This window comes from Oryctolagus cuniculus, chromosome 2 (assembly GCF_051225735.1).
Source record: "Oryctolagus cuniculus isolate XC-2025 breed Fujian yellow rabbit chromosome 2, ASM5122573v1, whole genome shotgun sequence".
Taxonomy (NCBI): domain Eukaryota; kingdom Metazoa; phylum Chordata; class Mammalia; order Lagomorpha; family Leporidae; genus Oryctolagus; species Oryctolagus cuniculus.
This window is the reverse complement of record NC_142868.1, coordinates 90,119,885-90,147,791: the sequence shown is the minus strand read 5'-3', so window position 1 is coordinate 90,147,791 and position 27,907 is coordinate 90,119,885. Positions and strand designations below refer to the sequence as shown.

Genomic DNA, 27,907 nt, shown 5'->3' with positions numbered 1-27,907 from the left:
TGGAGAATTGACCCAGTGAATCCATATTGAGATCTGCAGCCAAAGGAAAAAATTCTGATGATTGAAGTTAAGCTTTTAAGCAGAGGAAATATAGTAATTTAATTCATTGCTGGATGTGTGTGGGTTTTCTTTTTGTTTTTATGTTAATCAGTTAGAAGTTTGAAAGTCTCCAAGGGGGCATGATTTTCTGGAAAACTGATAGTAAACCCTCCAAAGGTTGGAGCTGCGATTTGATAAAGTTGTATCCAGAGCTCTTAACCCTTTGCTGTGAGACACTAAATCTCAGTACACTCGTGGGTTATAGACCTGATTTTCCAATGGGTTTTTACACGAAATGCCTTTAAAATGTTTCATCTCAAGTGGTTAATGATCTCTGTCAGTTTTTGAAATGTGCATCAGAAATATCCTCATCCCCCTCACCAGATCTGTTTATGTCTTTGTATTTGAAAATAGTATATTGTTTGTCACACCTCTTTTGGTCTCAGTCAAAAGCCATTTTGTGCTTTTAAAAGAAGAAGGTTTGCTGGGAACTTGGAGGGTGCTTCTTGAGCAGGAGCTGAGTCTACACTGACCTTACTGAGCTTTGTGCTATAAAGCAGTGGTTCCCAGTGTGAAGTCAAAATGATCTCGTGTACACAAGTTTTTGTACTGTTTCAGGAAATTAACAGACTAAGACTGCATGGGTTTGGCTATGATTTTTAACAACTTAAGATGATGACTCTAGTTTTGTTATTGACCAGAATCTCCAACAGTCACATATTTTTGGTTAATAAAAATAGAAATTGTTACTTTTAAATGCAGATTATTGTGGTTGCTAAAATATTTGAAAACATGTGGATACTTGAGCAAGGGAAAACTGATCCTTAATGATGGAAAAGTTACAAACCACTGCTGTATAGCCTGTTTGACTTCCTTAATTTTCACTGAAAAGGGAATGATTATGCAATCACTGATTTGAGAATCTTCATTCCTTTTGCTTTATTATATTCTTTTATGGAAAGATAAAAGTACTGATCAACCCATTGGCTGTTGCCCTGTTTTCGTTCTTGCTAATTTTATCATAAAGGGATTTAGTTAACTGTGGCATTGGATTAAAATACAAAGAACTGTCGCTTGTCTGCTTTGCTTGGAAGAAGAAAAGTTGCTACTCACTACTTTGAAGAGCCCACCCTCAGGCTCCTGACTCTAAAGATTGTGTGCAGCTATTTTGTCCTTTGTTGAGAGTCTGCATTGCTTGCTAGACTGATGCTGCAAAAGCTCACATTTTAGAGGAGCGGAGAATAGTAGTGTTTTTGATACCACTGAAGAGCTCTTGAGTTCTGGCTGCTGAAGCCCTGAAAAAGAATTAATATGTTCCTTCGCTTTCTATTTTAATCCATCTCTCTAGATGCGACTCAATCCCTTTGTTATTTTCCCCAATTTGAATCAGATTCAGTGTGCTTGTAAGATAACATTCTCCTTTTCCTTTCTTTGTCTCTCTCCTCTGCTGTCAATTATTAAGACTGTTTATTTGTTTCAAGGTGGAAGACTGCTCTGCTGTGAGTCGTGCCCAGCGTCCTTCCACCCGGAGTGCCTGAGCATAGACATGCCAGAAGGCTGCTGGAATTGTAATGACTGTAAAGCTGGCAAGAAACTACATTACAAGCAAATTGTTTGGGTCAAATTGGGAAATTACAGGCAAGTTTTTCAAGGGCATAGAGGAAGTATTCAGTCATGATTCAGTCTAAGTTCAGAATCTGGATACAGTGTGGCCAGAGGATGGCTGGAACAGCACAGACCTGCCTCCTTGAAAAAGGAAGAGAAAGGAAATATGTTTGAGTCTGCGTTTTTAGGGGGCTGGGAAAGTGATATCATGGTTAATTTTTCTTTTTCATTGACTGACTTGTTTTTGAGCACTGAAAGCTGTTCCTCCCAAATAGCCTATTACTAGCTTTGGGAGTAAAAGGCCATGTGGACAGTGGAGGTAATGTTTTCTTTGTATCTTAATTAGGCTTCTATTGATTTCTAATTTCTAGTAAGATCAAGTTTGGCCAGAATAGCTTTCTTTACCCTAAATCTGGCCTATTTTGTTGTAGCTAGAAGCAGTAAACTGTGTTGAGAGAGAGAGCTTTCTTAGAATTTAAAGAGAGAGATTATTCCATTAAGAGCTTTTAGTTCTTAGGGGAATGAAGTAAGCAGTATGTGTGATTGCCATTATTTTAATAAAACTTTCTCCTTTAAAGCTTTTAACAAACCTTTACCAAATAGGAATATTGGTATATTTATAAAAGGGCATGTATTTATCATTTTTCTAAGAAAAAAGATACTACTCAAGATAGCACAAAAGACGTGGATGTTTGTTTGGCCTTGAGGTTACAAAGTCCATGCCCCACTTCAGAATACCTGAGTTAGACCCCTGGTTATGGGTGCTGAGTCCAGCTTCCTGCTAATGCAGACCTGGGAGGCTCTGTTCACATGAGGGACTTGGATGAAACTCCTGGCCCAGCCCTAGCATTACAGGCATCTGGGGCTCTTTCTACCCGTGTCTCTCTCTGGATGTCTGGCTGATTGTCTCTGCCTCTCTGCTTCTCAGTTTTGTTTTTTTAAAGATTGATTGATCGATTGATCAATTGATTGACTGATTTGAAAGCATAACAGAGAGAGAGGGAGAGAGAACTTCCATCCCCTAGTTCCACCTCCCAGATGGCTGCAGTGGCTGGGGTTGGGTCAGGCTAAAATCAGGAGCCAGGAGCTTCATCCAGGTCTCCACATGGATGTCAAGGACATGTCCATTTCTTAGAATACCCTGAAGCCAGTGAAAAGGCAGGTTTGTTGTAGTAATATGGGAAGATCTCCATAATACACAGTTGAGTTCAAAAGGCATCTTAATATATAGTATGTATCTGTATGTTTACATAATTTTTTAAAATTATAGTTCCATTTACAATATGTTTTTAATACCTGGAAAGGAATATATATAATGTTCATGGTGTCAGGGATAAAATCATACAGGGAAGCATTTTCACTTTTCTATTACACATTTCTCCATTGTTTTCATTTTTTTAAAAAATTTTACTTACAATTAATATAATTGTATGCATCTTGGGTACAGAGTGATGTTTTGATATGTTGTAATGTTTAATTTAAGCATGTACTGTGTTCATCATTTTAAAAAATGTATACCTGCCAGGGGCAAGGAAGGCTACACGATTCAGTTGTTAAGACATTGTGTATAAGAATTATCTAAAATAGTGTAAAAAGCCTTCACACATTCCAAAAACCTTCAGGGTATTTTTAAAAATTATGAATATGAAAATATCTTTGACTAGATTTAATTTTAACACTTAACTACTTTTTTCTTATTTATTTATTTATTTGAAAGGCAGAGATACGGGCCAAGGGGCAGAGACAGAGAGGGAGATCTTCCAGCTGCAGGTTCATTCCCCATATAGCTGCAATGGCAGGAGCTGGGCTGATCCAAAGCCAGGAGTTTCTTCTGGATCTCCCACATGGGTTCTGGGGCCCAAGGACTTGGGCCATCTTCCGCTGCTTTCTCAGGCCCATTAGGAGGAAAGTAGATCAGAAATGGAGCAGCCAGTACTCAAACCAGTGCCCACATGGGATGCCAGCACCACAGGCGGTAGCTTTACCCAGTATACCATAATGCTGGCCCCAGTTGCCTCTTAAAAAAGCCAAATCAATGTTCCAGTGCAGTTCATAGCTCAATGAAATTTTTTATCTTGTGTTTTACAAAGACTTCCATCCATGAACTAATTCTTTTTTTTGAAAGGCATGTGATAGAGGGAGAGACAGAGAAGAGATCTTCCATCCACTGGTTTATTCCCCAAACAACCAGAACACTGGGGCTGGGCCAGGCGGGAGCCAGAACCCAGGAGTTTCAGCTGAGTCTTCCATGTGGGTGCAGGGGCCCAAGCACTTGAGCCATCTCCCACTGTTTTCTCAGGCACATTAGCAGGGAGCTGGACTGGAAGTGGAGCAGCTGGGACTCAAGCCAGCCCTCCAGTATGGGATGCTGATATCATAAGCAACAGTTTAACTTGCTGCACCTCAGTGTCAGCCCCTGAACTAATTCTTAATATGTTTCTTTCCAGTGAGGCCCATCGGGCCACTTGATACCGTTTGTTTTCTGTAACTAGTAACTTGGTGTGTGGCTTCCTGGGGTGAAGTGTAAGGATCCAGAACAATCCCTAGCAGAAGCGTGCCTCTTCATAACTGACCCTTGTGGCTGCAGTCATTGAGTGCATATTTAGCTTCCTGAGAATAGTTTTGAAACAAATAAACAATTCCTAGCTTGTCTTGAGGGTAAGCCAAATATCAATCACGTAAAATACAGTGGTTTTTGTTTCCTTTTGATGAAGCATGGATTCTTGCCCAGGCTGTTAATTCTTGGATTGACAGCACGAAACCTTTCAGATTCACGTTCTGCAGCATAAATCTGGGAGTGCAGCCATGTCATCATTTATCTTCTAAATGATGAAATTATAGTTTTATTAGGCATATGTAGAACAAGAGCCTGGAAAGCTTATGGACAAGCACATCGGCTGTTCTCTGCTGTTGGTTGGTTTTACGGCTGTTCCCACAGGGACCCACAGGAAGCTCACTGACGTTGGCCACATTCTCTAACCCTTGGCTTCACCCTTCGATTCCTGATGTACGATTGCTAGAAACTGTCCCATGTGCCCCGCAGATGGTTTCCTTTCATGACAGCTGTAGTAGTCATCATAGACACTGGAATACTTAAAATTCCATCCTGCCCCCATTCCTTATTTGTGATGATCTAAGACGAATTAGGTTCCTCTGCAATACAAACTGATAGAACACCTAGTACATTTGACCAAGAGGTATGTACCCTGGTTGATTAGAGATTCAGAAAATGCTGATTTGAATGTATAGTATCAGTTCATTCTCAAAATGATTTCTTTAACTACCAGGATCAAAACTCGGTTTGTAATGGCATAGGTAACACTCCAATTTTTGAGTTGGGTAGTAGTATTTATTGTTATACTTAATTTTCATGATATATTTATTTTACAAGATTCAAATATTTTTAAAGAAACTAGGTCAGTTTAGAACCCACTTTGTTGAGTCTCTACTCCCTATTTTGTCCATTAATATGTTAAGTAGTAAATTGTATGTGTCTGGTTTGGGTGCATTAAAGCTAAGGTATTTTGTGTTTTTTTTTAAAGTCTCAGTGACAGTTGCTCATTGCAAAACCCATTCTTTTCCTCCTGCTGGTCTTGTGAATGATGGGATTTTTCCTCTTCCTCTAAACCTGCTTTTGTTTTCAGATGGTGGCCAGCAGAGATCTGCAACCCCAGGTCTGTGCCACTGAACATCCAGGGCCTTAAGCATGACTTGGGGGACTTCCCTGTGTTCTTCTTTGGTTCCCATGACTACTACTGGGTGCACCAGGGCAGAGTGTTCCCTTACGTTGAAGGAGACAAAAGCTTTGCTGAGGGACAGACTAGTATCAACAAGACCTTCAAAAAAGGTACGTTGGCTGACAGTTTCAGGTTCAAAGCTGAGACTGCACGGTTCATTTCTCAGCGTCTCCTAGCTTGCCTGTGGCCTGTCTCTGCTGTTAAAGACTCCTCACCACATGTTTGGATCCTGCAGCCATAAACTTCCAGTCACGTTAGAACCAGGTGTGAGGTCCGTTCCAGCGCGCCGGAATGTGGAAGGAGTTGCGTCAGTGATCTTTCTGTAATCAGAGAGTCTTCCGGGAATAGTCTTCTTAATTGAGTTCTCTTGCCGCAGTGGAGTGGTAAAACTTCCCATGAAGAGCCTTGCAAATGCTTTTGCAGTGAGTTGCCAGGAAGTTTGGCTTCGTAAGAGCAAGATGAACTCCAGTCTGTCTAGTGCGAGGTGAGACCGTGGAGGTCTCTGATGGCTGAGGCAGCGGCACACACGGACCAGTGGTCAGTGGGTGAGGGTCAGTGTCCTTGGTGCCCTCTCATGCTTGGAAATGGTCATTTCTGGAACAGAATTCAAAAGCTCGGGTTGGATGCAGAGCACCACCCTGACAGTTTCTGTTTCTATTTGGTATTTATATACTCTGTTTGGTCTTGTTGGCAGCACTGGAAGAAGCTGCAAAACGTTTCCAAGAATTGAAAGCACAAAGAGAAAGTAAAGAAGCACTAGAGATTGAAAAAAATTCAAGAAAACCTCCTCCTTACAAACACATCAAAGTGAGTCTTCTGTGAAAACATTTGTGTTCCATAGACTGCACAAGATGCACTCCTTCCTTGGTAGTTACTTGGTAGTTCTAAGCTTTGACTTAGAAAACGTTTGCTGGTTGTTGCCCAGACCTTATAAAACAGGCCGAGCTTTTGTTGGCAGCATCGTGGATAGCATGGATGCTGTGCGGTGAGGGCTGGGTCTCTGCCGGCCTCTGGGCCTGGGAGCAGGACGTGTTCTTTTTCTGCTGGGTTATCCTGCAGTGAGAGGACACGGGGCGCCCTCAGGCCAGCGCAGTTTCCTGTTTATCACCTAGTGGGAGGAGAGAGACACAGGGTGAACAGTGAGAATTCACATCAGGCTTTGATGTGTCTGTCAGCTGAGGAGAGTTATTACTCTTATTCGAGGGGAAACTAAGACATGGAGGCTTTCCCAAAGCCACATCACAAGGCAGTAGCAGAGACAGGAAAAGCATGGACGTGTCCCGTGTTTGTAAACAAAATGCTGATAGATCACTCACCTCTGCCTGCCTCCCTCATTTATGCCCTTGTCTGCTAGGCCAACAAAGTCATCGGCAAGGTGCAGATCCAAGTTGCTGACCTGTCGGAGATCCCCCGCTGTAACTGCAAGCCCGCTGATGAGAACCCTTGCGGCTTGGAGTCCCAGTGCCTCAACAGGATGCTGCAGTATGAGTGCCACCCGCAGGTGTGCCCAGCCGGAGAGCGCTGTCAGAACCAGTGCTTCACGAAGAGGCTGTACCCCGACGCAGAGATTATCAAGACAGAGCGCAGAGGCTGGGGCCTCAGGACCAAAAGGAGCATTAAGAAGGTAGCACGGGTGGGGATGGTGTGGGGTGGGGTCCACCAGAGCGTGGCCTTCTCAGGGCTGCTTCCCATAGGGTGTAATTGTAGGGCAGGAATAGAAAGGGATTTATGGCCCTGTTTTGAGACTTTCCCTGTTGAGAGTTTGCCACTTCTTGAGCAAAGAAGTCGTAGGAAGAGGAGAGTAATCAAACGGACCTGATGAAGGGGTTCCTGTGATCATTCATATAAAGGAAAAGGGTCTTTGGTAATTTTCTCTTTGAAATCTTTGCTTTTTACTTTTTAAGCAAAACGATTTAAAGGTATTAATGAAAGCAAAGTAGTCAAGTGAAGAAATGTATTCCCAGGGGTGGATACTGTGTCGCAAAGGGTTAAGCCAGCATTTGGGATGCCTGCATTCCATATGGGAATGCCTGGTTCCAGTCCAGACTACTCTGCTTCCTGATCCAGCTTCCTGCCAATGTGCCTGGGAGGCAGCAGTGGTGGCTCAAGTAACTGGGTCCCTGCCACCCACGTGGGAAACCCTAATTGAGTTCCAGGCTCCTGGCTTCTGCCTCTCCCAGCCCCAGCTCTTGGGGACACTTGGGGAGCACAGCAGATAGATGATAGCCGCCTTTCCCATGTGATCTCTCTCTCTTTGGTTCTCTTTCTCTGCTTCTCAAATAAATAAATAAATATTTAAGGAGTGTGCTTGGGGGCTGGCATAGTGGGTTAAGCCACTGCCTGCAGTGCCAGCATCCTATGTGGGTGCTGGTTCAAGTCCTAGCTGCACCACTTCTGCTTCAGTTTCCTGCTAATGCACCTGGAAAAGCAGCAGAGGGTGGCCTCAGTCCTTGGGCCCCTGCACCTACATGGGAGACCCAGAAGAAGCTCCTGGTTGCTGGCTTCGGCCTGATCCAGCCGCAGCCATTTCAGCTATTTGGGGAGTGAACCAGCTAATGAAAGACCTGTCTCTGTCTTTCTCCTCACTCATCCCCTCTGACTCTGCATTTCAAAGAAATAAAATAAATCTTTAAAAAAATAAAAAAGAATGTACTTGGATACAAATTAACAAACCAAAAGATTTTGCTCCATCATCAGAATCCATCAGCCATGAAACCATAGCCAAGTCTCTTCCGTTTCCTCATCTCTAAAATGGGCATGCACTAACAGTAACATTCCTTGCCCTACATAATTACAGGCTGCTGCAAGTCTCAGATTATGTATGCAAAAGCAATTGGAAAATGTATGCTTCAAGAGAATTTTTTTTAGATTTATTTTATATTTATTTGAAAGGCAGAGTTATAGAGAGAGGAGGGGGGAGAGAGAGAGATCTTCTATCCACTAGTTCACTCTCCAATTGGCCTCAAAAGCCAGGACTGGGCCGAGCGAAAGCCAGAAGCCAAGAGCTTCTTCCAGGATTCCCATGGGGGTGCAGGGGCCCAAGGAAGTGAACCATCTTCTGCTGCTTTCCTAGGCGCATTAGCAGGGAGCTGGAACTGGGGCAGCCAGGTCTCGGACTGGCACCCATTTGAGATGCTGGCATTGCAGGCAGAAGCTTAATCTGCTACGCCACAATACCGGCCCCAAGAGAATTTCTCAAACCATTCTTTTTGCTTAACATAAGAAATGCATGCCCATTGTAGAAAAAAACTTCAATGCAAAAAAGTTGGAAGAAAAATGAAAATGTCCAGTAAATCCTCCTTTTCAGTGTCTCTCCAAGTTTAGAATGCCTCGAATCTGCTGTGGTCCTTGTTAAAAGTGTTTTGCTGAATTAGATTATCTGGCACAGCTGTGGAATAACCTCTGTTTATTTATTTATTTACTTTTATATTTATTTACTTGAAAGGCTAGTTTACTCCCCAGTGGCCACAACAGCTGTGGCCAGGCCAAAGCCAAGAGCCTAGAACTGCATCCAGGTCTCCCACATGGGGGCAGGCGCCCAAGCACTTGGGCTGTCTTCCGCTGCCTTCCCAGGCTATCAGCAGAGAGGAGGATCAGAAGTGGAACAACTGAGACTCAAACTGGCACTCATATGGGATGCTGGCGTTGCAGGTAGAAGCTTAACCTGCCTCAACTTCAAACCCTTATAACCTGTATTTTTTTAAATGAAAGACTTATCTTACTGATTTTAAAGGCAGAGTTAGAAACAAAGACAGAGATCTTCTCTCCACTGGTTCACTCCCCAGATGGCCTCAATGGCTGGGTCTGGGCCAGGTTAAAGCCAGGAACCAAGTGCTTCATCCAGGTCTCCTACATGAGTAGCAGGCGCCCAAACGCTTGGACTGTCTTCTGCTGCTTTCCCAGGGGCATTCTTAGGGAGTTGAATTGGAAGTGGATCAACTGGGACTTCAGCTGGTGTCCATATGGGATGTGGGCATTGCAGGCAGTGGGCTAACCCCCCTCGCCACAACACTGACCCCTAACCTGTATTTTAAAACAGGTCCCTTCCCCAGCCCCCCAGCCCCGTGCTTCCTTGCCTTGAGCCAGCTGCTCTATAGAACTTGGAGGTGCACTCACTGGAAGCAGGTGGAGATAGTGGGAATTTAAACTATTGTTGACATTTTTCCACCTTTAAAAAAAATCACTTTTGTAATTAAAGAAAAAAAAAATCTAATGCAGGAACATCAAACAATACCAAAAAAGTTAGTAGAGTGAAACTCCTCCTTCATCCCTTCAGTTCCTGTTCTCCTCGGCCTTTTAGAATTTTTCTCTGCAATGACAAACACAAATAACACATCTCTGCACTCTGCAGTTTTAGGTGTTGTTAAACAAATGCTACCACACATACACTGTCCTTCCATCTAAACAAGATGTCATAAGTACACTTCTGTGACAGTATGTATGGAGGTCTCATTCTTTTTGAAAGTTTCACTATAGTCCATAGTAAAATGAGCATAATTTACCCATTCTCATGGTGTGTGTGTGTGTGTGTGTGTGTGCAATGAACATTCTTCATTGTCTGCCAGTTTGCTTAGTTTGAAATTCATTCATTCAGTACACATTTGTTAAGCTGCTTCTATGTGCCTGGAACTATTCTAGGTACTTAAAAAATAATAAACAAGACAGGTAAATTCTTACTTGTGTATCTGCTAGAGGAGAAAGACGATAGATAGAATTTTGAGTCCTGCTAAATGCTACAAAGGAGAAGAAACCTGTGAAAGGCGGTGACAAGGCTTGCTGTGTAAGTGATTGGTCGAGGAGGGCCTGAGGCAGTGCCCTGAATGTGTGCAGTGGAAAGCTTGCAGATCTGTAAGGGAGAGGACCTTCCAGAAGGAAGGAAGAGCAAGTACAAGTGCTTCTGCATGCTCCAGGGACAGCGAGGAAGCCCCCAGAGAAGAGTGACACAGAGGGGTGGGGTAGGAAAGGAGGTGAGAAGGGTAGCGAGGCCCAGATTGTGTGGAGCATATGGGCCATGGGATGGGAAACTGCTGGAACACTTTAGTGTGCAGTGATGGGCTCTCACTTGATGTGTCTGTCAGCTGCTGGTGCCTGACAGTATCGCCGCACAGGTGGCAGCTGGAAACATAACGCACATTTTTATTGTCTCACAGTTTATAGGGTCAGGAATCCGGGCAGTGCTTAGCTGGGTCTCCTACTTAGGGTCTCGCAGGTTTCTGTCAAGGTGTGCACCAGGGCTGGGTTCGCATCTTCTGACTCACTGGGAAGGATCCGCTTCCCTGGTGGCATGGTTGTCGGCAGCACTCTGCCTTGTAGCTGTAGGTCTGAGAGCTTCAGTTGTTGTGGGCTGTGTTTGTTGTTCTTGCTGTTGGTCAGCTTCTAGAACCTGCCTGCAGTTCCTTGCCTCAAGGGGTTTCCAACATCGCTGCTTGCTTCCAGCCAGCAGGGGAGAATCACTCCAGCAAGACAGATACATAGAGTTTTGTGTGTCACACATCCCATCACCTTGGCCGTGTTCTGTTGGTTAGAGGCCTCACACATTCAGCGAGAGGGGATCAGTTACACAATGGCATGAACAGCAGAGTCTGTCTGCCGTGCCTGGGTTTCAGGAGGGTGTGTGGTGTGCCCATTATAGTAGGGAGAATTTAGAAGAAGGGGAAAGTGATACAAAGGAGACAGTTGGAGTGGCCCTGGATTGTAGGTAAATAGGAGTGAAGAGGCTGAACTTACAGTATTTTAAAGATAGAACAAGAGGTTGGCACTCGTGGCTAAGCCTCTGCCTGCAGCACTGACACCCCTATAGGTGCTGGGTCATGTCCTGGCTGCTCTTCTAAGCCAGCTCCCTGCTTATGGCCTGGGAAATCAATGGAAGATGATGGCCCCTGAACTTGCGTGGGAGATCTGTAAGAAGTTCCTGGCTCCTGGCTTTGGATTGGCCCAGCTCTGGCTATTGCAGCCATTTGGGGAGTGAACTAACGGATGGAAGACCTTTCTCTCTGTCTCTCCCTCTTTCTGTCTGTAGTTCTACCTCTCAAATTAAAAAAAAAAAAAAAATGGGATTTACTGTTGCATTGGTTATGTGGATTGGGGTCAAATGTCCACAACACTTAAAATATTATATAATGCAAAAAGTGATATTAATGCTGTACTTATCACATACTTTTTAAAAAAGATTTATTTATTTGAAAGAGTTACAGAGAGTGGGGCAGACTGAGAGAGGGATCTTCCATCCACTGTTTGACTCCCCAGATGTCCACAATGGCCGGGTCTGAACCAGGCCAAAGCCAGGAGCCAGGAACAACTTCTGGTTTTCCCACAAGGGTACAGGGCCCATGTACTTGGGCTGTCTTCTGCTTTTCCCAGGGATCCAGATCGGAAGTGGAGCAGCCAAGACATGAACCAGCACCCATAAGGGATGCCAGCATCGCAGGCGGTGACTTAACTTGTTAAGCCACACGCCGGCCTCACACATACATTTTTTTGCTTTGGGTGTTTATGAAGCCATCTGAAATCTATCCAGTTTAGTATTATAACACCTTTAAATATTAGTCACACTGATTCTAAAATGTATTCTAAAGTATAATTTACCAAGTTAGTGATGTCAAGAGAAAAGAAAATGCAGTCTGGATTTTTTTTTTTTTTTTTTTTTTTTTGCCCTTTGAGGGATTGCTGATGTAAGACAATTGGTCTTTTACAAGATAGCTACAGATACACAGTCATTGGAAAGCATAATCATAAGGACAAGAAGGATTCTTGGTTCATTTACGGGAAGGAGGCCAAAATGGGATTGAGTGACCATGGTCAGTCACTTATTTTCACACACACCAGATTCCTGAAGGTTCATGCCAGAAGTAAACAGAGACTTATGTTGGGAAGTGGGTTCTTTCTGAGAAATGTTTTAATGTTAAAAATCAGATTACAGCCTTTTTGTTGCAGTCCTTACAGATCTCTACCATTTTTTAGGTTCTTTTCTTTTTTTTTTAAGATTTATTTATTTATTTGAAAAGCAGAGTTAGAGGCTGGCGCCGCGGCTCAAAAGGCTAATCCTCCACCTGCGGCGCCGGCACACCAGGTTCTAGTCCTGGTTGGGGCACCAGATTCTATCCCGGCTGCTCCTCTTCCTGTCTAGCTCTCTGCTGTGGCCCGGGAAGGCAGTGGAGGATGGCCCAAGTCCTTGGGCCCTGCACCTGCATGGGAGACCAGGAGAAGCACCTGGCTCCTGGCTTCGGATCAGCACAGTGCGCCGGCCACAGCGGCCATTGGGGGGTGAACCAATGGAAAAAGGAAGACCTTTCTCTCTGTCTCTCTGTCTCTCTCTGTCCACTCTGCCTGTCAAAAAAAAAAAGAAAAGAAAAGAAAAGTTAGAAAGAGGAAAGACAGAGATCTTCTGTCTGCTGGTTCACTCCCCAAATGGGTACAATGACCAGGGCTCTTCCAGGTCTCCCACATGGATGCAGGGGCCCAAGGACTTGGGCCATCCTCTGTTGCTTTCCCAGGAGCATTAGCAGGGAGCTGATTGGAAGTGGAGCAGCTGGGACTTGAACTGGTGCCCATAAGGGATGCTGGTACTGCAGACTGTGGCTTTAACCCTGTGCACCACAGCGCCAGCCCCTGAAATTATTTAGTTTGTTGTTTTTGTTGACAGCAGTATCCACAGTTAAAGGCTGTAAATCCACCCAGGAACTCTTTGAGGCTATAGATCTGTCCCTTCTAGGGTTATTTCCATCTCATTTACAGTGGTGTCCAGCTTATGAGACTTGCATACCTCATATCTGATATCAACACTCCTGTATTCACTCATTTTCAGAGCTGGAAATACAAACTATATAATCTATATAATAGATGGTTATAGAGCTTTTAAAGCCACAAGACCATGTCTGCAAATGCAGTCTCACCTTGAGTCGCAATGTGTGAAAAAAAATGAAGTGGAGCTGATTTGGTTGAAATTCTCTCTGTTTCCTTGACACTGCCATGAGGTAGGGGAGCATACTTCTGGCGGGTGGCCGTGCCGCTGAGGCAGCCATACCATGCACTTGTGCTGACGTTGTCCGCGGCTGGAGGCAAAGTCCAGCCTGGAGGGAGGTGGGACCACTGAGGCCGTTGGCATGTGCTACACAAATGGACAGGACTGCCTGTGTCCTCCCTGAGAAAAAGCTAGAAGAGAAAGTGGAGAAAATAACTGTTCCGTGTCTGGTGTAGCAGCGAGAGATGAAACATTGTCCCTTTCCTAACTTAATTCTTTGTCACAGCTTGGACAGTAAGTAAAACTGGGGGAAGCAGTCCGAGGTGTTTGTGACCACTCCTGGCTGACACAACACACACATGCAGCTGTGCCAGTGCAAGGCAGGCTGTACTCACCCGTGTCTCACCTCTTCATAGAGGAGTAATGATCTGTTTTTATCAATAGAGGAAGCCCTGTGAACGTACGTGTGTAGGAACACTGGCTTATGTTCTTGGAGAAATAACCAAACTCAGAGAATAGGACTTAGTGCTTCTCTTCTGATATCTGCTGTCAGCAGTTCTGGGACCTAGCAGCTACTGAAGAAAGGAGTCATGGGCGAGATGGTGCAGAGATCTGGCAAAGTAACCAGAGTCACAGGAGCTGTGGAGAGGGCATGACGAAGGGGGCAGGGGTGGGAGACAGTGGGACAGAAGTCTATTTGTCAGGACGTTCCTTTCCCTCCAGAGTCTACTGACAACAGTGACAAGTGTCGTCCTGGGTTGAGTCAGTAATGCTTTTGAGGTGAAAAGCTTAGTGATTATACAACATACACACAAACTTTGACATGTAATATTCACTCTTATTTTGAAAGGAGATTCACTGTCCACCTACTCAGACAGCTAACATGAAAAATAACGACAGCACCAGCATAGCTCAAGAGTTTTTCAGATGGTTTCATACTGTGGTGGCACAGCACAGCACTGGAGAGCAGATGTGTGGTCACCAGGGGCGGAGATGGGCTGAGGACAGGGTGACGATAGAGCAGTGACCAGGGGTGTCTGTGGTAAAGGACAGCCGCGCTGCCTGATGGTGCCCCAGCGGGTAAACACGTGGAGCTGCACGCACACACACGAGCCCGTGTAGCTTGGTGCAGCGTGCAGCCTGGGTGTGCCTGTGCATTTTCCTGCTGGTGGGACCCACTGGTTTGCTGCGGTGCTGTCCTCCTGGGAGATGCCACCACAGGCAGAAAGGGAGGGAAGGGCATGAAGATCTCCCCTGGCCCACCTTCGCAATTTCCTGTGAATACGATGACTCAAAAAAATGTTAAACAAAAGCAGCTCATTTGTTTCAGGTACAGATCCTTCCGAGGTCTCACCCCTAACCTTCTAAAGCTATAAACTAGTAGACTTCTTTTTTTTTTAAGATTTATTTATTTATTAGAGAGGCAGAGGTAGAGAGAGACAGAGACAGAGAGAAGTCTTCCATCCACTGGGTCACCCCCCAAATGGCTGCAACCATCCTACTGCTTTCCCAGGCCATAGCAGAGAGCTGGGTCAGAAGTGGAGCAGCCGGGACTCGAACCAGCGCCCATTTGGGATGCTGCACTGCAGGCAGCAGCTTTACCCACTACGCCACAGCGCCAGCTCTCTAGTAGACTCTTCTATTTTATTTTTTAAATATATATTTATTTATTATTTGAAAGAGTTATAGTACAGAGAGGCAGAGAGAGAGGTCTTCTATCTGCTGGTTCACTCCCCAAATGTTCCCAATGGCCGGAGCTGCGCCATTCTGAAGCCAGGAGCCTGGAGCGTCTTCCAGGTCTCCCATGTAGGTGCAGGGGCCCAAGCACCTGGGCCATCTTCCACTACTTTCCCAGACCCTAGCAGAGAGCCGGATTGGAAGTGGAGCAGCCGGGACTTGAATCAGTGCCTATATGGGATACTGGCGCTGCAGGCTGGGGCTTTACCCGTTATGCCACAATGCCAGCCCCCTAGTAGACTTTTCTTACAACAAAGCTTCAAAGACTGGCATTAGCTTCATCCTGGACCCCTGTACAGTGGACTGTGGGGATAGTATTGTCATCACGAAGAGGCGGCACTTCCTCACCTTTTGAGGCACATCAACAAAGAACGGTGCCCATGGATAAATAAGAACCATTTACTTTTAGGGGTGGAGTTATATTTTCAAGGTTCTTTGTCGTCGGTTGTCGTGGGTTATACACACATTGTTATAAATGTGCTAATATAATTCACCAATTCTGCAGTTTCATGTTGCACGTTTCTTTGCAGGGTGAATTTGTAAATGAATATGTTGGAGAATTAATTGATGAAGAAGAATGCAGATTACGAATCAAGCGAGCCCACGAGAACAGTGTAACTAATTTTTATATGTTAACTGTTACCAAGGTAAAATTGCTTTTTGTTTTTGTAAGAAAAGGGGATTTTGAATTCTTGTCTCATGGTTTTAGGTTGAATTCAGTTTCCTTTAATTTTATTTTTTTCAGGCAAATTATAATGATTTGTAGTAGCCAATGTGCTGCCCACCATAATGTACTAATTAATTACACGCAATCAATAATTTCTTGAAGCCGCACACATATCATGTGAGATGGCACTGAATGAAGAGATAGCACTCCTGGATTTTAGTCCCAGCTCTTAGTCACTGGAAGACACGGGCCTGTTTATCATAGAAGGAGAGTCAGCTCTGTGATTCTGTGTTATAAACGAGCACTAAAGTATGGCTGGCGTAAAACTCTCCATTGTTCTGTGCATTTAAGCTTTTTTAAAAAATGAGCTAAGAGCATAATGAGTGCCAGCCTAAGAAAAGTGACAGCAAACTACCAGCTCGGCACCTGGGGTTGCATGCTGCGCCCGCCAGCTCACTTAATTGCTTGGATAGTCCTCTGATTCAGAGGACAATTCAGAAACTCGAGGTCCAGCCATGATAAGTGATTGGCGGCACATCTCATTACAGTGTTAAGAGCCAAGGCTGATAACCTGTGTTCCCGAGTTCCAGGCCGTCTGACACTGAGTCGTGGCATTCAGTGAAGGGCTTAGGCTGGTACATCTTCCTGAAGATGAAGTGCCGGCTTCCGTGATCGCTGGCGTCTGGCTCGCTGAGGCGCAGCTCCCGCAGCCAGCAGCAGCTCTAAGGCGCGTCTGCCCGCTGGAGCCCAGCGGATCAGAGTTCACAGCCAGGGGCCCAGGCAGGGAGCCCTTGGCTGCTCTTTGAAGTTTAGTGTCTGTAAGAACAAAGTGGGCGGGTGGCTGCTGGAGCCGGATTCTGCCCGGCAGCCCTCCTGTCAAGCAGCTCTCCCAGCACCCTCAAGGGGAGCAGGTTCTCATTTCTCCTTCTCCCTTGATGACCTGTGCTCTGATCTGTCCACCCGCACACTGGTTTTGCTTAGAACAGAAAAGAGCTGCCCACACAAACCTGACTAGGTAGCTGAACTTGGAGTCCTCTAATCAGAAAACGCCATCCCTGTTCCTTTTCCAAGCAGCAGTATTCTAGGGTCTGTTTCTAGAAGCAAACTGAGAAAGAAACCTGGCTTGCCCTGATGGTGTTGGCCTGCGGGTCATCATATACCGTAGACCACCTCGTCGCGTCTCTTGGGCGCGCCACACCGTGGCACGTCAGCTGGGGGCCGTGTGGCCTCACGGCCCTTGCCTGGTTGGGTGTTGCTGAGGCAGCCTCACGTTCCATTTGCGGCAAAGGCCCCTGTCTCTCCTTTCTGAAGGATCGGATCATTGATGCTGGCCCCAAAGGAAATTATTCTCGTTTCATGAACCACAGTTGTAATCCAAACTGTGAAACACAGAAGTGGACGGTGAACGGAGACGTCCGAGTCGGACTTTTCGCTCTTTGTGATATTCCTGCAGGTAAGAAAGTACCTTTCTCCCCACGGCCCCTCCCAAGGAGGCAAGCCTGTGCTGCCGGGACTGCCCAGGGCTCCTGGAGGGGCAGTACCCGTGTCTGGATTCGCACCAAGCGCGTGTGGTAGATTTAGGATTGAGCGCTGTGTGCCAGGAGGGAAGAGTCTCCGTCCTCTAAGGGGGTTGAGCAGGAGCCTGCACGTGAGAGAGGCTGCTCCGGGATCTGAGCATCTGTGGTCACACTGAGTTCTCTGGGTACTGTCGTCTGTAGAAGGTAGTCAGATGTTCTAGCTGTTGTCTGCTCTGTGAAACATGTGCTGCCACCCGCCGGCTCCTTGGTTTTCCGAGATGTGCTTGGAAAGATCCTTCTGTTTTGCATGAGACCCGAGAAGCCTGTGAAGCCCGAGCTGCTGCTGTCGCCTTCCCTCGCCCATCTAGTGTCCCAGCAGCAAAGCACGCCTCTCCTTTGTGAAGGGCAATGCTGTGGCTAAACCAGATTTAAACTGTTTCTAGAGGCCGGCGCCGCGGCTCACTAGGCTAATCCTCCGCCTTGCGGCGCCGGCACACCAGGTTCTAGTCCCGGTCGGGGCACTGGATTCTGTCCCAGTTGCCCCTCTTCCAGGCCAGCTCTCTGCTATGGCCCGGGAGTGCAGTGGAGGATGGCCCAAGTGCTTGGGCCCTGCACCCCATGGGAGACCAGGATAAGTATCAGATCAGCGCGGTGCGCTGGCCGCATCGCACTGGCAGCAGCTATTGGAGGGTGAACCAACAGCAAAAGGAAGACCTTTCTCTCTGTCTCTCTCTCTCTCTCACTGTCCACTCTGCCTGTCAAAATAAATAAATTAATAAATAAAAACTGTTTCTAGAACTCAGTGTGGATTGCTGAAGCCCAGCTACAAAAAAAAAAAGTTGAGGAGCCCCAGGCCGGGACCCCTTGGTCTCTGGCAAACGCAGTACCCTCTGTGTTGAACTGTTATGTGATCCTGAGAGAGAGCATTGATTCCTAGACAGGATGACCACAGCTCTGTGGTCAGACGTTATTGAGAAGCTCCTGCAGTGGCTTTGGAATGAAGTCACTCTGGAAAAGAGGGCTAAGGTAGAAGTTTGCCTTCGTGAGCACAGATTGCAAACTGTGGGTCCTGACCCTGTGGCGCCAGATGGGATTGCTTCTTAGGAAAGCGCTGCGGTAATGCACGTGGGCAGAGCTGTTGTCTTGCAAGGTTTTTTTACCCCCCTTCCCCCCTCCACCTTTGCTTTCTTCCCCATCACTGTTTCCAATGACTGGGAACCTGGGGGTGGGAAAAGTCTTCCTGCTGGAGTTGGGTCTCTTCCTCGCCACTCTCGTGGGGTAATGATCTGTCTCAATGATGTTTCAGGGATGGAGCTAACATTTAATTACAACCTGGATTGTCTGGGCAATGGCAGAACCGAGTGCCACTGCGGGGCCGAGAACTGCAGCGGCTTCCTGGGAGTGCGGCCAAAGGTGAGTTGTGCGGGGGCAGCCAGCCTCCTTCTCGCGCCCCTCATGTGCTCCTGCCAGCCCACAGGGCTTCCCCAGGTCCAGGCTCTCACCTACCAGTGGCACCTTTTTTTTTTTTTTTTTTTTTTTGACAGAGTTAGATGGTGAGAGAGAGAAAGGTCTTCCTTCCATTGGGTTCAACCCCCAAAATGGCCGCTATGGCCAGCACACTGTGGCTAGTGCACTATGCCAATCCGAAGCCAGGAGCCAGGCGCTCCCTCCTGGTCTCCCATGTGGGTGCAGGGCCTAAGCACTTGGGCCATCCTCCACTGCCTTCCCGGGCCACAGCAGAGAGCTGGACTGGAAGAGGAGCAACCAGAACAGAATCTGGTGCCCCAACCAGAACTAGAACCTGGGGTACTGGCACCACAGGTGGAGGATTAGCCAAGTGATCTGTGGCACCGGCCGGCACCTACTTTAATAAGATGTGTTTCTGGTCAAATTTGCATTAGGCAAGACCTCCTTTAAAACTTTTTTTAATTGTCGGCAGTAGAGGGGCTGGCGCTGTGGTATAGTAGGCTAAGCCCTGGCTGCTCTACTTCCAATCCAGCTCTCTGCTAATGCATCTGGGAAGGTAGTGGAGGATGGCCCAAGTGCTTGGGCCTCTGCACCCACGTGGGAGACCTGGAAGAAGCTCCTGGCTCCTGGCTTCAGTCTGGCCCAGCCCCAGCCCTTGCAGCCATTTGGGGAGTGAACCAGCAGATGGAAAATCTCTCTCTGTTTCTCTTTGTGTATCTCTGCCTTTCAAATAAATAAATAGATCTTAAGAAAAAAACTGTCAACAATATAGTAAGAACCACTGAATTACATGCATTGTAAAATAGTGAATTTTGTCAAGTATGAGTTATATCCCAATTAGAAAGTTCACATGTTGTCTGAACATCAATAGGTTAAATTTGCTTGGATTTATCACCACCCTTGCAATTTTAAAAAAATGAAAATAAAAACACCCTGTTCACCCGGGGATGAACACGCAGCCTTGGCTTTAGTCCAGTGTTGTTAAAGCGTAGGTCCTCCAGGTGTTTCTTGGTAGCCGTACAGCAGGAATTTCAACGAGCAGAGTCCGTGGGGCTCCCTTCCTGGGCACAGCCTCACGTACTGTGCGTGGTCCCTTTCTCCTGCAGTCGGCGTGTGCATCAACAACGGAGGAAAAGGCCAAAAACGCTAAGCTAAAGCAGAAGAGGCGAAAAATCAAAACAGAACCAAAGCAGATGCACGAAGACTACTGTTTTCAGTGTGGAGACGGTGGGGAGCTGGTCATGTGTGACAAAAAAGACTGTCCCAAAGCGTACCACCTCCTATGCCTTAACCTGACTCAGCCACCATACGGTAAGAGCGAGCTTGGACTAACCCCTCTCTGGTGTGTGTCCCAGCCACCTTGGCATGACTCCACGCATGTTCCCCTCTCCTCGGGAGAGCTGTGGAGTGGGAGACCCTGAACAGAACAGACGATGGCACACAAAACTCAGGCCAGGTAGAAAGCTGTCGCCTTGCAAATCTGGGGTCGTCTGTGGGCCGGCCAGGATCAGTCTCTAACTTACTCCTACCATAGCAGGGCAGCTGTGGCGCTGGGGTTAGGCCAGTGGCTGCCATCCTTACGAAGGAGCACACACAGTATCCGTGGCTGATGTGGAGAGTGGAATGCACTGAACTCCGTCTGCCATCAGACACGGAGTGGGGACTCGGTTTTCAGGGCTGTTGCCAGGCACTAACTGAGGCGCTTGTCCCTCCATCAGGAAAGTGGGAGTGCCCGTGGCATCAGTGCGACCAGTGCAGCGCTGCAGCTGTGTCCTTCTGTGAGTTCTGTCCGCATTCGTTTTGCAAAGATCACGACCAGGGGGCTCTGGTTGCCTCCGCGCTGGAAGGCCGCCTCTGCTGCTCGGAACACGACCCCGTGGCCCCCGTGTCGGCAGAATACTGGAGCAAGATCAGGTGTAAGCGGGAGTCACAAGACCACGGAGAAGAAGTGAAAGAATAGATCACTGGGCATCTCCTCCCCTCCTTATTTAAGGGGAAAAAAGGGAAAAGAGAAAAGCAAGTAGATGATGCTTTTTACAAAGAGAAGAGACTGCTACAGCGCGTGCAGCCTTTGCCATCGGAACTGCCTTACTAATGTGAAAACAGGAAACTGGTTCATGCAGGCAGAAGCGATGGGGGTCTGGTTTCTGTTTCGAGGTGTTGGTTTGGGGATTCTTTTGTGGAGGGTGAAATGCCCTTGGCTTTTTCCTTGCCTTTTGTTGTGCTTCAATGCCTTTGCAGCTGGAGAAAGAGATGTCTTCGCTTTTCAAATAAGAACAAAGAGAAGGGAAGCTTTGCTGATGAGATAGATTGCTGGTCTAAGACGTGTTGTTCCTCGGTTGTATAAAGCAAAAGTAGCCATCATTCCTTTATTTATTTTCATTTTAGGAACTCAAGAGAAGTGTAGTTGAAATAGTCTAATCAGTGTATGTGTGTGCGTGTTCCCAGTAGGAGTCAGAGACAGCCCTCTAGAGAAGGGTGAGCTAACCTTTATATACCTCTTTACTGAACAGTAGGTAGGCTAACTTCTTCCCTTCCCCACGTCGGCCCCAGTCTCAGAGGAGGGCTCTGTGGGAGTCTGCAGCCTGGCCTCTCGAAAGCAAACACCTCGGTGGATTTCCCCTGGGCGGTCGTACCCTGGGCGAGCCTCATGATGTGGTCACTTTACCTCAGAAGGTGTTCCTGTACGTTTTTGGTTGGGAAGAAAAAAGCAATTGGTGTGCTTCCTGGGTTTGAAAGGTTTCCCGTGGCCAGCGAGTGCGCTGATGTGGGTGTGAGCACGCAGTTGGAGCGGCCGCACTGGTAAGGAGCTGAAGGGAGCTGACAGCACACCCAGAAGCTGGGTCCCGGAAGCACCGCTTCTTGTCCAGTTTCACGGAGACCTGGTCTGACTAGGAGAGAATTGTGGGCATTTTTCTTCCTGTCTCTGTTTTCCTCTCCTAATGAAACATTTCCTTTGTGACCCGCCCAATCGGGCATGTTTCCTGCTGAAACTACACATGCAAATTGGCTCTGTATTTGAATAAATCTTTCTAGTTGTGCTCCGAACTGGGGGCAAGGGGGATGGGAGCGGTCGGAGCATCCCCAGGTTATTTGTAAACAGTTTCTGCTTTGTATTCCCCAATACGAAGACCCTTCTTCCCTGAAGAAGGGGAAGAACTGCTACTTCTGCAGGGTACCTAGAGCCACACAAACACACCCCATCTTAGGAAGCACCCGAGAGTCAGTGTTAGCCAAGATGGCTGCCTGAGATGCTTGAATCTGACAGATTCCAGGATACCCAGATGTCTGCCCACAAAACACTCCTGCATTGAATGCTTCAGGATATGCGTAGTCCAGTAGAATCCTGGGATGAAACCTTGGGTCACGTCAGGCGTCGGTGGAGCTCTGTACCCAGCACAAGTCCGGGGCGAGCGCCAGTGACTGCCCCGCAGGAGGTTCCTGGTAACCTCAGGAAGGTGGGCAGGGCAGGCGCTCCGCTGCGTCCTGCAGCTGGGTCGTGTGCGTTGAGTTTTCTTACCTAGAGCTCCTCTCTGGAAAGAAGAAAAAAGCTGTTCTGTGCCTCTCTCTTCCTTTGTAAGTGTGCACTTACACGGGACTTTCCCTTATCAAACAACACTACAGCTCCCTCACTCGAGCTCCTAGCCTGCCACCTGCCTGGCTCCAGCAGTGCACTCTCAAGGGAACGCTGGGCTCGCAGCACCTGTGGTGAGATGCAGCCCCAGCGAGCAGAGTGGAAGCGCTACCCGCCACCAAGTCCCGCTGCTGCAAGCGCCCTGGAGTGCCGCCCACCGAAACACTAGCCTTTGCTCTTGAGCAAGCATATAGTTTGATGTCCTTTTGAAAAATAATTTAAGAAAATCTAGGTTTTATCATACTAAAATTTTATTTTATATATATATGAGATAAATGTTTGGTTTTTTAAATGTACTAACATAAGGATTTCCTTTACTATTCCAGATGCAACTGTTATTGAAACAGTATTCAACATGAAATCTTATCTCCTTGCTTTGTTTTGGACTTAGTGCAATTTAATATCTGATGACTTTTATATGGTAAGCCAGGGTATATACTGTATAGTGCAAATACCTTAGGTTTAAGTATTTTTATGCAGTTTCTTCATTGTGTCACGTTTTGGTTTTTTATATCTGTAACAGAGCTCTGCTGAATTTTTTTAATCCTTTTTTTTGATGAATTAATAGAGTCACTCTGCCATTTCAGAAATCAGAAGTAGAACACAAAACAGATAACCGTGGCTCTGAAGTCTTTGTCCATGAATGCTCTCTAATGGTCTAAAAAGTAGGCCCACTCTGACCAGTGCCAAGGAGCGCTCCCCACTCCAGGCTGCCGGCATCGACCTCTGTGTGTGGGAGTTGCGGCAGTGGAAGCAAACAAAGCTGTGCTCCCTGGGAGCGCCAGTCTGCACGCGCAGCGCGTGCCCCGGCCACACCAGCGAAATGCGCCAGGACACATCGCTCGCTCTCAGGCTGCAGTTGGTGTTTGCTGACCTGTAAATCTGTACGCAGTCAGAGCGTAAGTGGTTGGCTTTTTAGTCTTGTCCGAAAAATGAAATAACTTAGAAGCAGCATGGGATAATGGTGGTATTTTTTTTTTAACCGCAAATTAATTCTTTGGAGGAAGAGATGAGCCTAAGAGTTTGGGTAATCAGCATAAAGCTCCAGAAAGCTGGGTTCGTAGGAGCTAGAGGTGAAACCCTGGGGCTTCGCAGGCTCTGTGCGGCAGGTGGGGGGAGGCCCGCAGGAGCTGGCGGGGCAGGGCCAGCCACCTGCCTCCCTGGGGTGCGGGGGCTGCGGGAGGCCAGGCCCCATCACTGCCACACACGGCGAGGTTCCCACGCTGTCATCCTAACAAATGAGCTGGCCTGAGCTGAGGTTAGGGTTCCAGTCGGGGCGGACCCGAGAAGCTTCAACAGGAGCTAACTGGAAGGAGGCCGCTCCTCCAGCCGCCCGTGGTCCTGCCCGGTGCTCTCCGGCGTGCTGGGCCGCGGTTCCTGAAGCAGCAGAGGTTCCCGCCGGGGCAAAGCCAGACCTGCACTTGGCAGACGGATCCGCAGCCGCTCGTCCAGTGGCGCTTTAGGACAGAGCTCTTCCCTTAGCGTTCACCTTCAAAATCAAGGCGTTGCCTGCCGGGAGCCGTGCCCTGCAGGAGGAGAAAACAAGGCAATTCGGGCCCCTCACAGGCTGGGGAGCTTGTCCACGCCGCACGGACGGCGGAGAGCTGCCGGCTCCCGCATCCCAGGCCAACAGACAAAAACGTCGAAATTGCTTCCGTTGTCAGATGGGCTAGGAAATAGGTATAATTAGACAGCTTTGCAATGGACCGAGAGACAGTGAGAAGTCGGCGATGCGTCTGCTGAGATGTCAGCAACTTGTACCTGGGGCGGGGCGGGGCGGGGCGGGGCGGCGTGGGGGCGGTTTTCCACAGGTACGAAGTAGTCACTTTAACATGAGACCTCTGCCTCGTTGAATTCAGGTTTTTTAAGTACTTGAAACTCTTCAGCTGCTCCCCTTATCGTTTGGTTTCTTTATAAATTCATGAAGTAGAACGCATGGTTCTGTAGACGGTTCTGGAAACAGGCAGCCTGGTCTCTTGCCTCTAGCTGGGCCGAAGTTCTGCTCACGGCAGAGACTGCTGCGGGAGGTGCACCGCGTTTGCACAGTCATTTCCTGTGCGTGCTGCTTCGTCAGCCCCGCACCCGGCGCCTCCTCTTTCCTTCTAATAGAAACCTGTTCAGAAACGTTAACTGCACTTACGTTACACTCCTGAAATGCTGTGTGTCAAAAACCATTTCCGTTTGTGTGTGTGTGTGTGTGTTTTCCGTTGCCGAGTGACAGGTTTGGGTGCGTGTGAAGGGACAGGAGGGAGAGTGGCCTGTCCTCAGGGAGGCTCTCAGTGTCATTAGCATGCAAATGGAAAGGGAAGACAGCCTGGGCACCAGGCTCCCCCAGGGCCTTGCCAAGGGGTTCCTGGTCGGTTAAGTGGGCTGGATGAACTTTCCCTCGGAGTCAGTCGATGCCATTGGCTTTCCTTTGTCTTTACTTGCCTGTGTTGAGGAAAGCACGTTGCCACCATAACCCAGTGGCTCAGTGGTCACCCTCCTGGTGTGTGCACGGGGTGTGCACATTTGGAGCTATGAGAAAGTGGCTTGACCCACCTGAGGGACACTGCACAGCCGATGCCCACACATTCCTTTCGTTTCCCCTTGTTCTTTATAATGACCTTTGTAGATGGTTATTTCTGTACTTTATCTGTAACGAGCTTTGTAGATCCTGTGAAGTTATTTTGCCTAAATCACTTGAGACTTGAGTCTTGACTAACATAGCGTCAATATTCACTAAAGCCAGTCTCTTGAGTTTCTGTGACTCGGCTAGAAGCTCTTGACACTAAGGGATTAGTGTTCATTTTCCCTGGGGATGTCCCACTAGGGCGTTACTGTATGATGACTTGATGTTGCCGCATAGACTTCCAGATGCATACTATTTTGAGGATTTTGTTGATTGGCCTATGTTCTATTGCATAGTGTGAATCGTGTGAAGCTTGGTTAACCTGTACATAGATAGCTTCTCGATCAGACACAGTGTCTTTAGGATTGCTCGTCATATTTAAGCTTCTTACTGATGTGCGTGCTGGTAGGAACATAATTTTTGTACATTATTATATTTACTGAGATGTTGCCTTTTTTATTTTACAAATACTTTGGAACTCAAATGTGTTTTTTGCTTCCGTGAGGATTAATTTGGAAAAGGTTTTTAATGACATTCCACTGATTTCAGATTTTGCTTGAGACTGACTTCAATAAATTGTCCTGTATGTTCCAAATTAAATACGCGGACTTGTTCTTTGCCTGTAACTCCCTGTTGGAACACACCAGGCAGCGGGGGCTGGATGACGCAGCCAGTTTCCGCCCTGATGTCCAGAGATGCGGATCCCATAAAGCCAGGCTCGCGTTCCGCTCTCGGCCCCGGGGAGGGGGGTAGGGGGGTAGGGGGGTGTGAAGTCCCCAGCCGTCAGCTGGTGGGTTGGTCAAAGCCCAAAAGGAGACCTGCTGCACCAGGTTGCCGCGCGCCCCACCTCGCCGCCTGCAGTTCCCCCGGCGGCCGCCAGCTGGCGCTGCGCGCTCCCGGGGCGTCTGGCCCGCCCCGGCCCCGGCCCCCGCCCGGCCGCCACGTCAGCGTCACTCGGGGCCAAGTGGGCGTGCGGACCGCGCCGCGGGCTGGACCCCTTCGCGGGTGTGCGGGCGCGGGCGGCCGCGCTCCTGCGTGGTCCCGCCTCCGCTGCTGAGGAGGCGTGGCTCTCCCGGAGCCCGTGAGGCTGGCGGGCTGGCGCTCGCGCCTGGACGGGCTGCCCTCCCGCCGCCCCTCGCTGCGCGTCAGAGCTCCGGGCGAGCGAGCGAGTGGGAGGTGGGCGCCGCGGCCCCGAGCCCAGCTCTGGGGGGGCTGCTTGTGTGAGACCACGCGAGCGGGCGCGAGGGGAGACCCCGCTGAGGGTCACGGGCTGCCGCTTGCTGCGCTGTACTCCTGACTGACATGTTCTGGTTCCGGTCACTGCGTTCCTCTCCGTGGCCAAGGTTCTCACGGCTGGGAGTCCTGGAGCGCAGCACCGCGTGGCCCTGGCCGGTCCCGCCTCCCTCCCAGGCGCTGCCGCTGGTGGTAGGGGAGGAGGCGAGGGGAGCCCGCCCTCCCACTCGGGAGGGCACCCCGCCCCGACCCCGCCTGCAGTGCGCCCTGCAGCTCCCTGTGTGCCCGCAACACTCCTGGCCCGCCGTGCCAGGGTCACTGCAGTCTGCCAGAGCCGGGCGTGCTCCCCGGGCGCGGGGCACGAGGCTGTGGAGGCCGCGGGGGCTGCTTAGTGGCCTCTCCCTGTGGGAACGCGGGGTGGGCGCTGCTGCCGCGCGTCGTGTCGCGGTTTAGGCCAGGAGCGCGGCGGGGTGGGAGCGTGACGGCACAGAAGCGGGAAGAGCCGCCCTCCTGTCCAGTACCCCGCGGGTCGGGAGCCGCTCCAGCCATGCAAACACCCGTGCCGGTGCCTCGCAGCGGCTCCCACAGCGGCCCGCTGAAGCGTGACTCGTTTCTGTGTCTGTAGGTGAGGGCACTAAAACAGCAGGAGTTACCTGCCCCACGTCCTGAAGCAGCGTTCCAAACACTAGCCTCAGGTAAGACACCAAGCGGGTCTGTGCGCTTCCTCTCTGGAGATGGGAGGGGCAGCCCCTGGCCGGGCCTGGCAGGGCCGGGGAAGCCCTGGAGTCGTGTGCCCGTCGAGTCGTGTGCCCACGGCTGTGACTGACGCGACCCTGCCACGGAGAGCGGGGCCTCCGCAGGCCTCCGCGTCCCAGTCACCGTTTTACTTTACCTTGGCACAGGGGAGACGCTCAGTACTTGTTCAACTAATGAACCAGTGAGCGTGTGGCTTGGGTCCTGTACTAAGTGTTTGCGTTTATGGCTATGTGGAAGGTAAGACAGAAGTTAACTTTTCCATTACCTAAAAGCAATGTCCTAATTTTTCCAATTGTATGAAGCCCAGGTTCAAATTAAACTACATCTTTAAGAAAATGTTTAGGGGTCGGCGCCATGGTGCAGTAGGTTAATCCTCCACCCGCAGCGCCAGCATCCCATATGGGCACCGGTTCAAGTCCCAGCTGCTTTGTTTCCGATCCAGCTCTCTGCTGTGGCCTGGGAAAGCAGTAGAAGATGCCCAAGTGCTTGGGCCCCTGCACCCACGTGGGAGACCCGGAAGAAGTTCCTGGCTCTTGGCTTTGGGTCAGTGCAGCTCCAGCCGTTGCGGCCGCTCGGGGAATGAACCAACAGACGGAAGACCCTTCTCTCTGTCTCTCCCTCTCACTGTAACTCTCTCAAATAAATAAATAAAATCAAAATTAAAAAAAAGAAAATGTTTAAAACAGACTTCAGTGGTCAGTTCACTCCTACAAATCAAGCTCACTCTCCTAAGATTTTTGTTTGGAAGCAGAAAATTCAAGAAAACATAATTAAAGTTGATCGTTACAGTAAATCCTAACAGTATCTTCAGAGAAAAGCCACAGACCCAGCCACTGGCACACCGTGGCCCAGAGGCTCTCAGGAGCGCTGCGTTAATAAGAGCAAGGCTTTTGCAGAGGCAAATCCTATGGGGCGGAGTCCTTCCTCCGGGACACTCGAAATGG

At 48.6% G+C, this 27,907-nt stretch overlaps 1 protein-coding gene and 1 long non-coding RNA gene across 7 annotated transcripts in view; both read left to right on the top strand.

Annotated features, from left to right (window-relative positions):
* Positions 1-23,296, top strand: part of NSD3 (nuclear receptor binding SET domain protein 3) — a 122,142-nt gene extending 98,846 nt beyond the window's left edge. For 2 of the 5 annotated variants that reach the window (XM_070068551.2, XM_017350355.4), the window contains 9 exons: positions 1,521-1,677; positions 5,289-5,491; positions 6,076-6,188; positions 6,736-7,005; positions 15,609-15,692; positions 17,057-17,198; positions 18,569-18,675; positions 19,836-20,040; positions 20,448-23,296. In XM_070068551.2, the coding sequence (XP_069924652.2) occupies positions 1,521-1,677; positions 5,289-5,491; positions 6,076-6,188; positions 6,736-7,005; positions 15,609-15,692; positions 17,057-17,198; positions 18,569-18,675; positions 19,836-20,040; positions 20,448-20,689 (1,523 nt within the window). In that variant the 3' untranslated portion in view covers positions 20,690-23,296. Of the gene's footprint in view, positions 1-1,520; positions 1,678-5,288; positions 5,492-6,075; positions 6,189-6,735; positions 7,006-15,608; positions 15,726-17,056; positions 17,199-18,568; positions 18,676-19,835; positions 20,041-20,447 lie in introns of those variants that run through there. The other 3 variants (XM_017350356.4, XM_051832335.3, XR_011386371.2) reach the window with 2 other exon arrangements.
* Positions 23,297-25,965: 2,669 nt separating this feature from the next.
* On the top strand, positions 25,966-27,650 carry LOC103352165 (uncharacterized). Of its 2 annotated transcripts, XR_519674.4 has the most exons (4): positions 26,015-26,150; positions 26,833-26,902; positions 27,110-27,200; positions 27,406-27,650. It is a non-coding gene; the product is annotated as an uncharacterized LOC103352165 (long non-coding RNA). The 2 variants fall into 2 exon arrangements; XR_007913978.2 differs by lacking the exon at positions 27,110-27,200 and having other exon boundaries at positions 25,966-26,150.
* Positions 27,651-27,907: the final 257 nt, after the last annotated feature.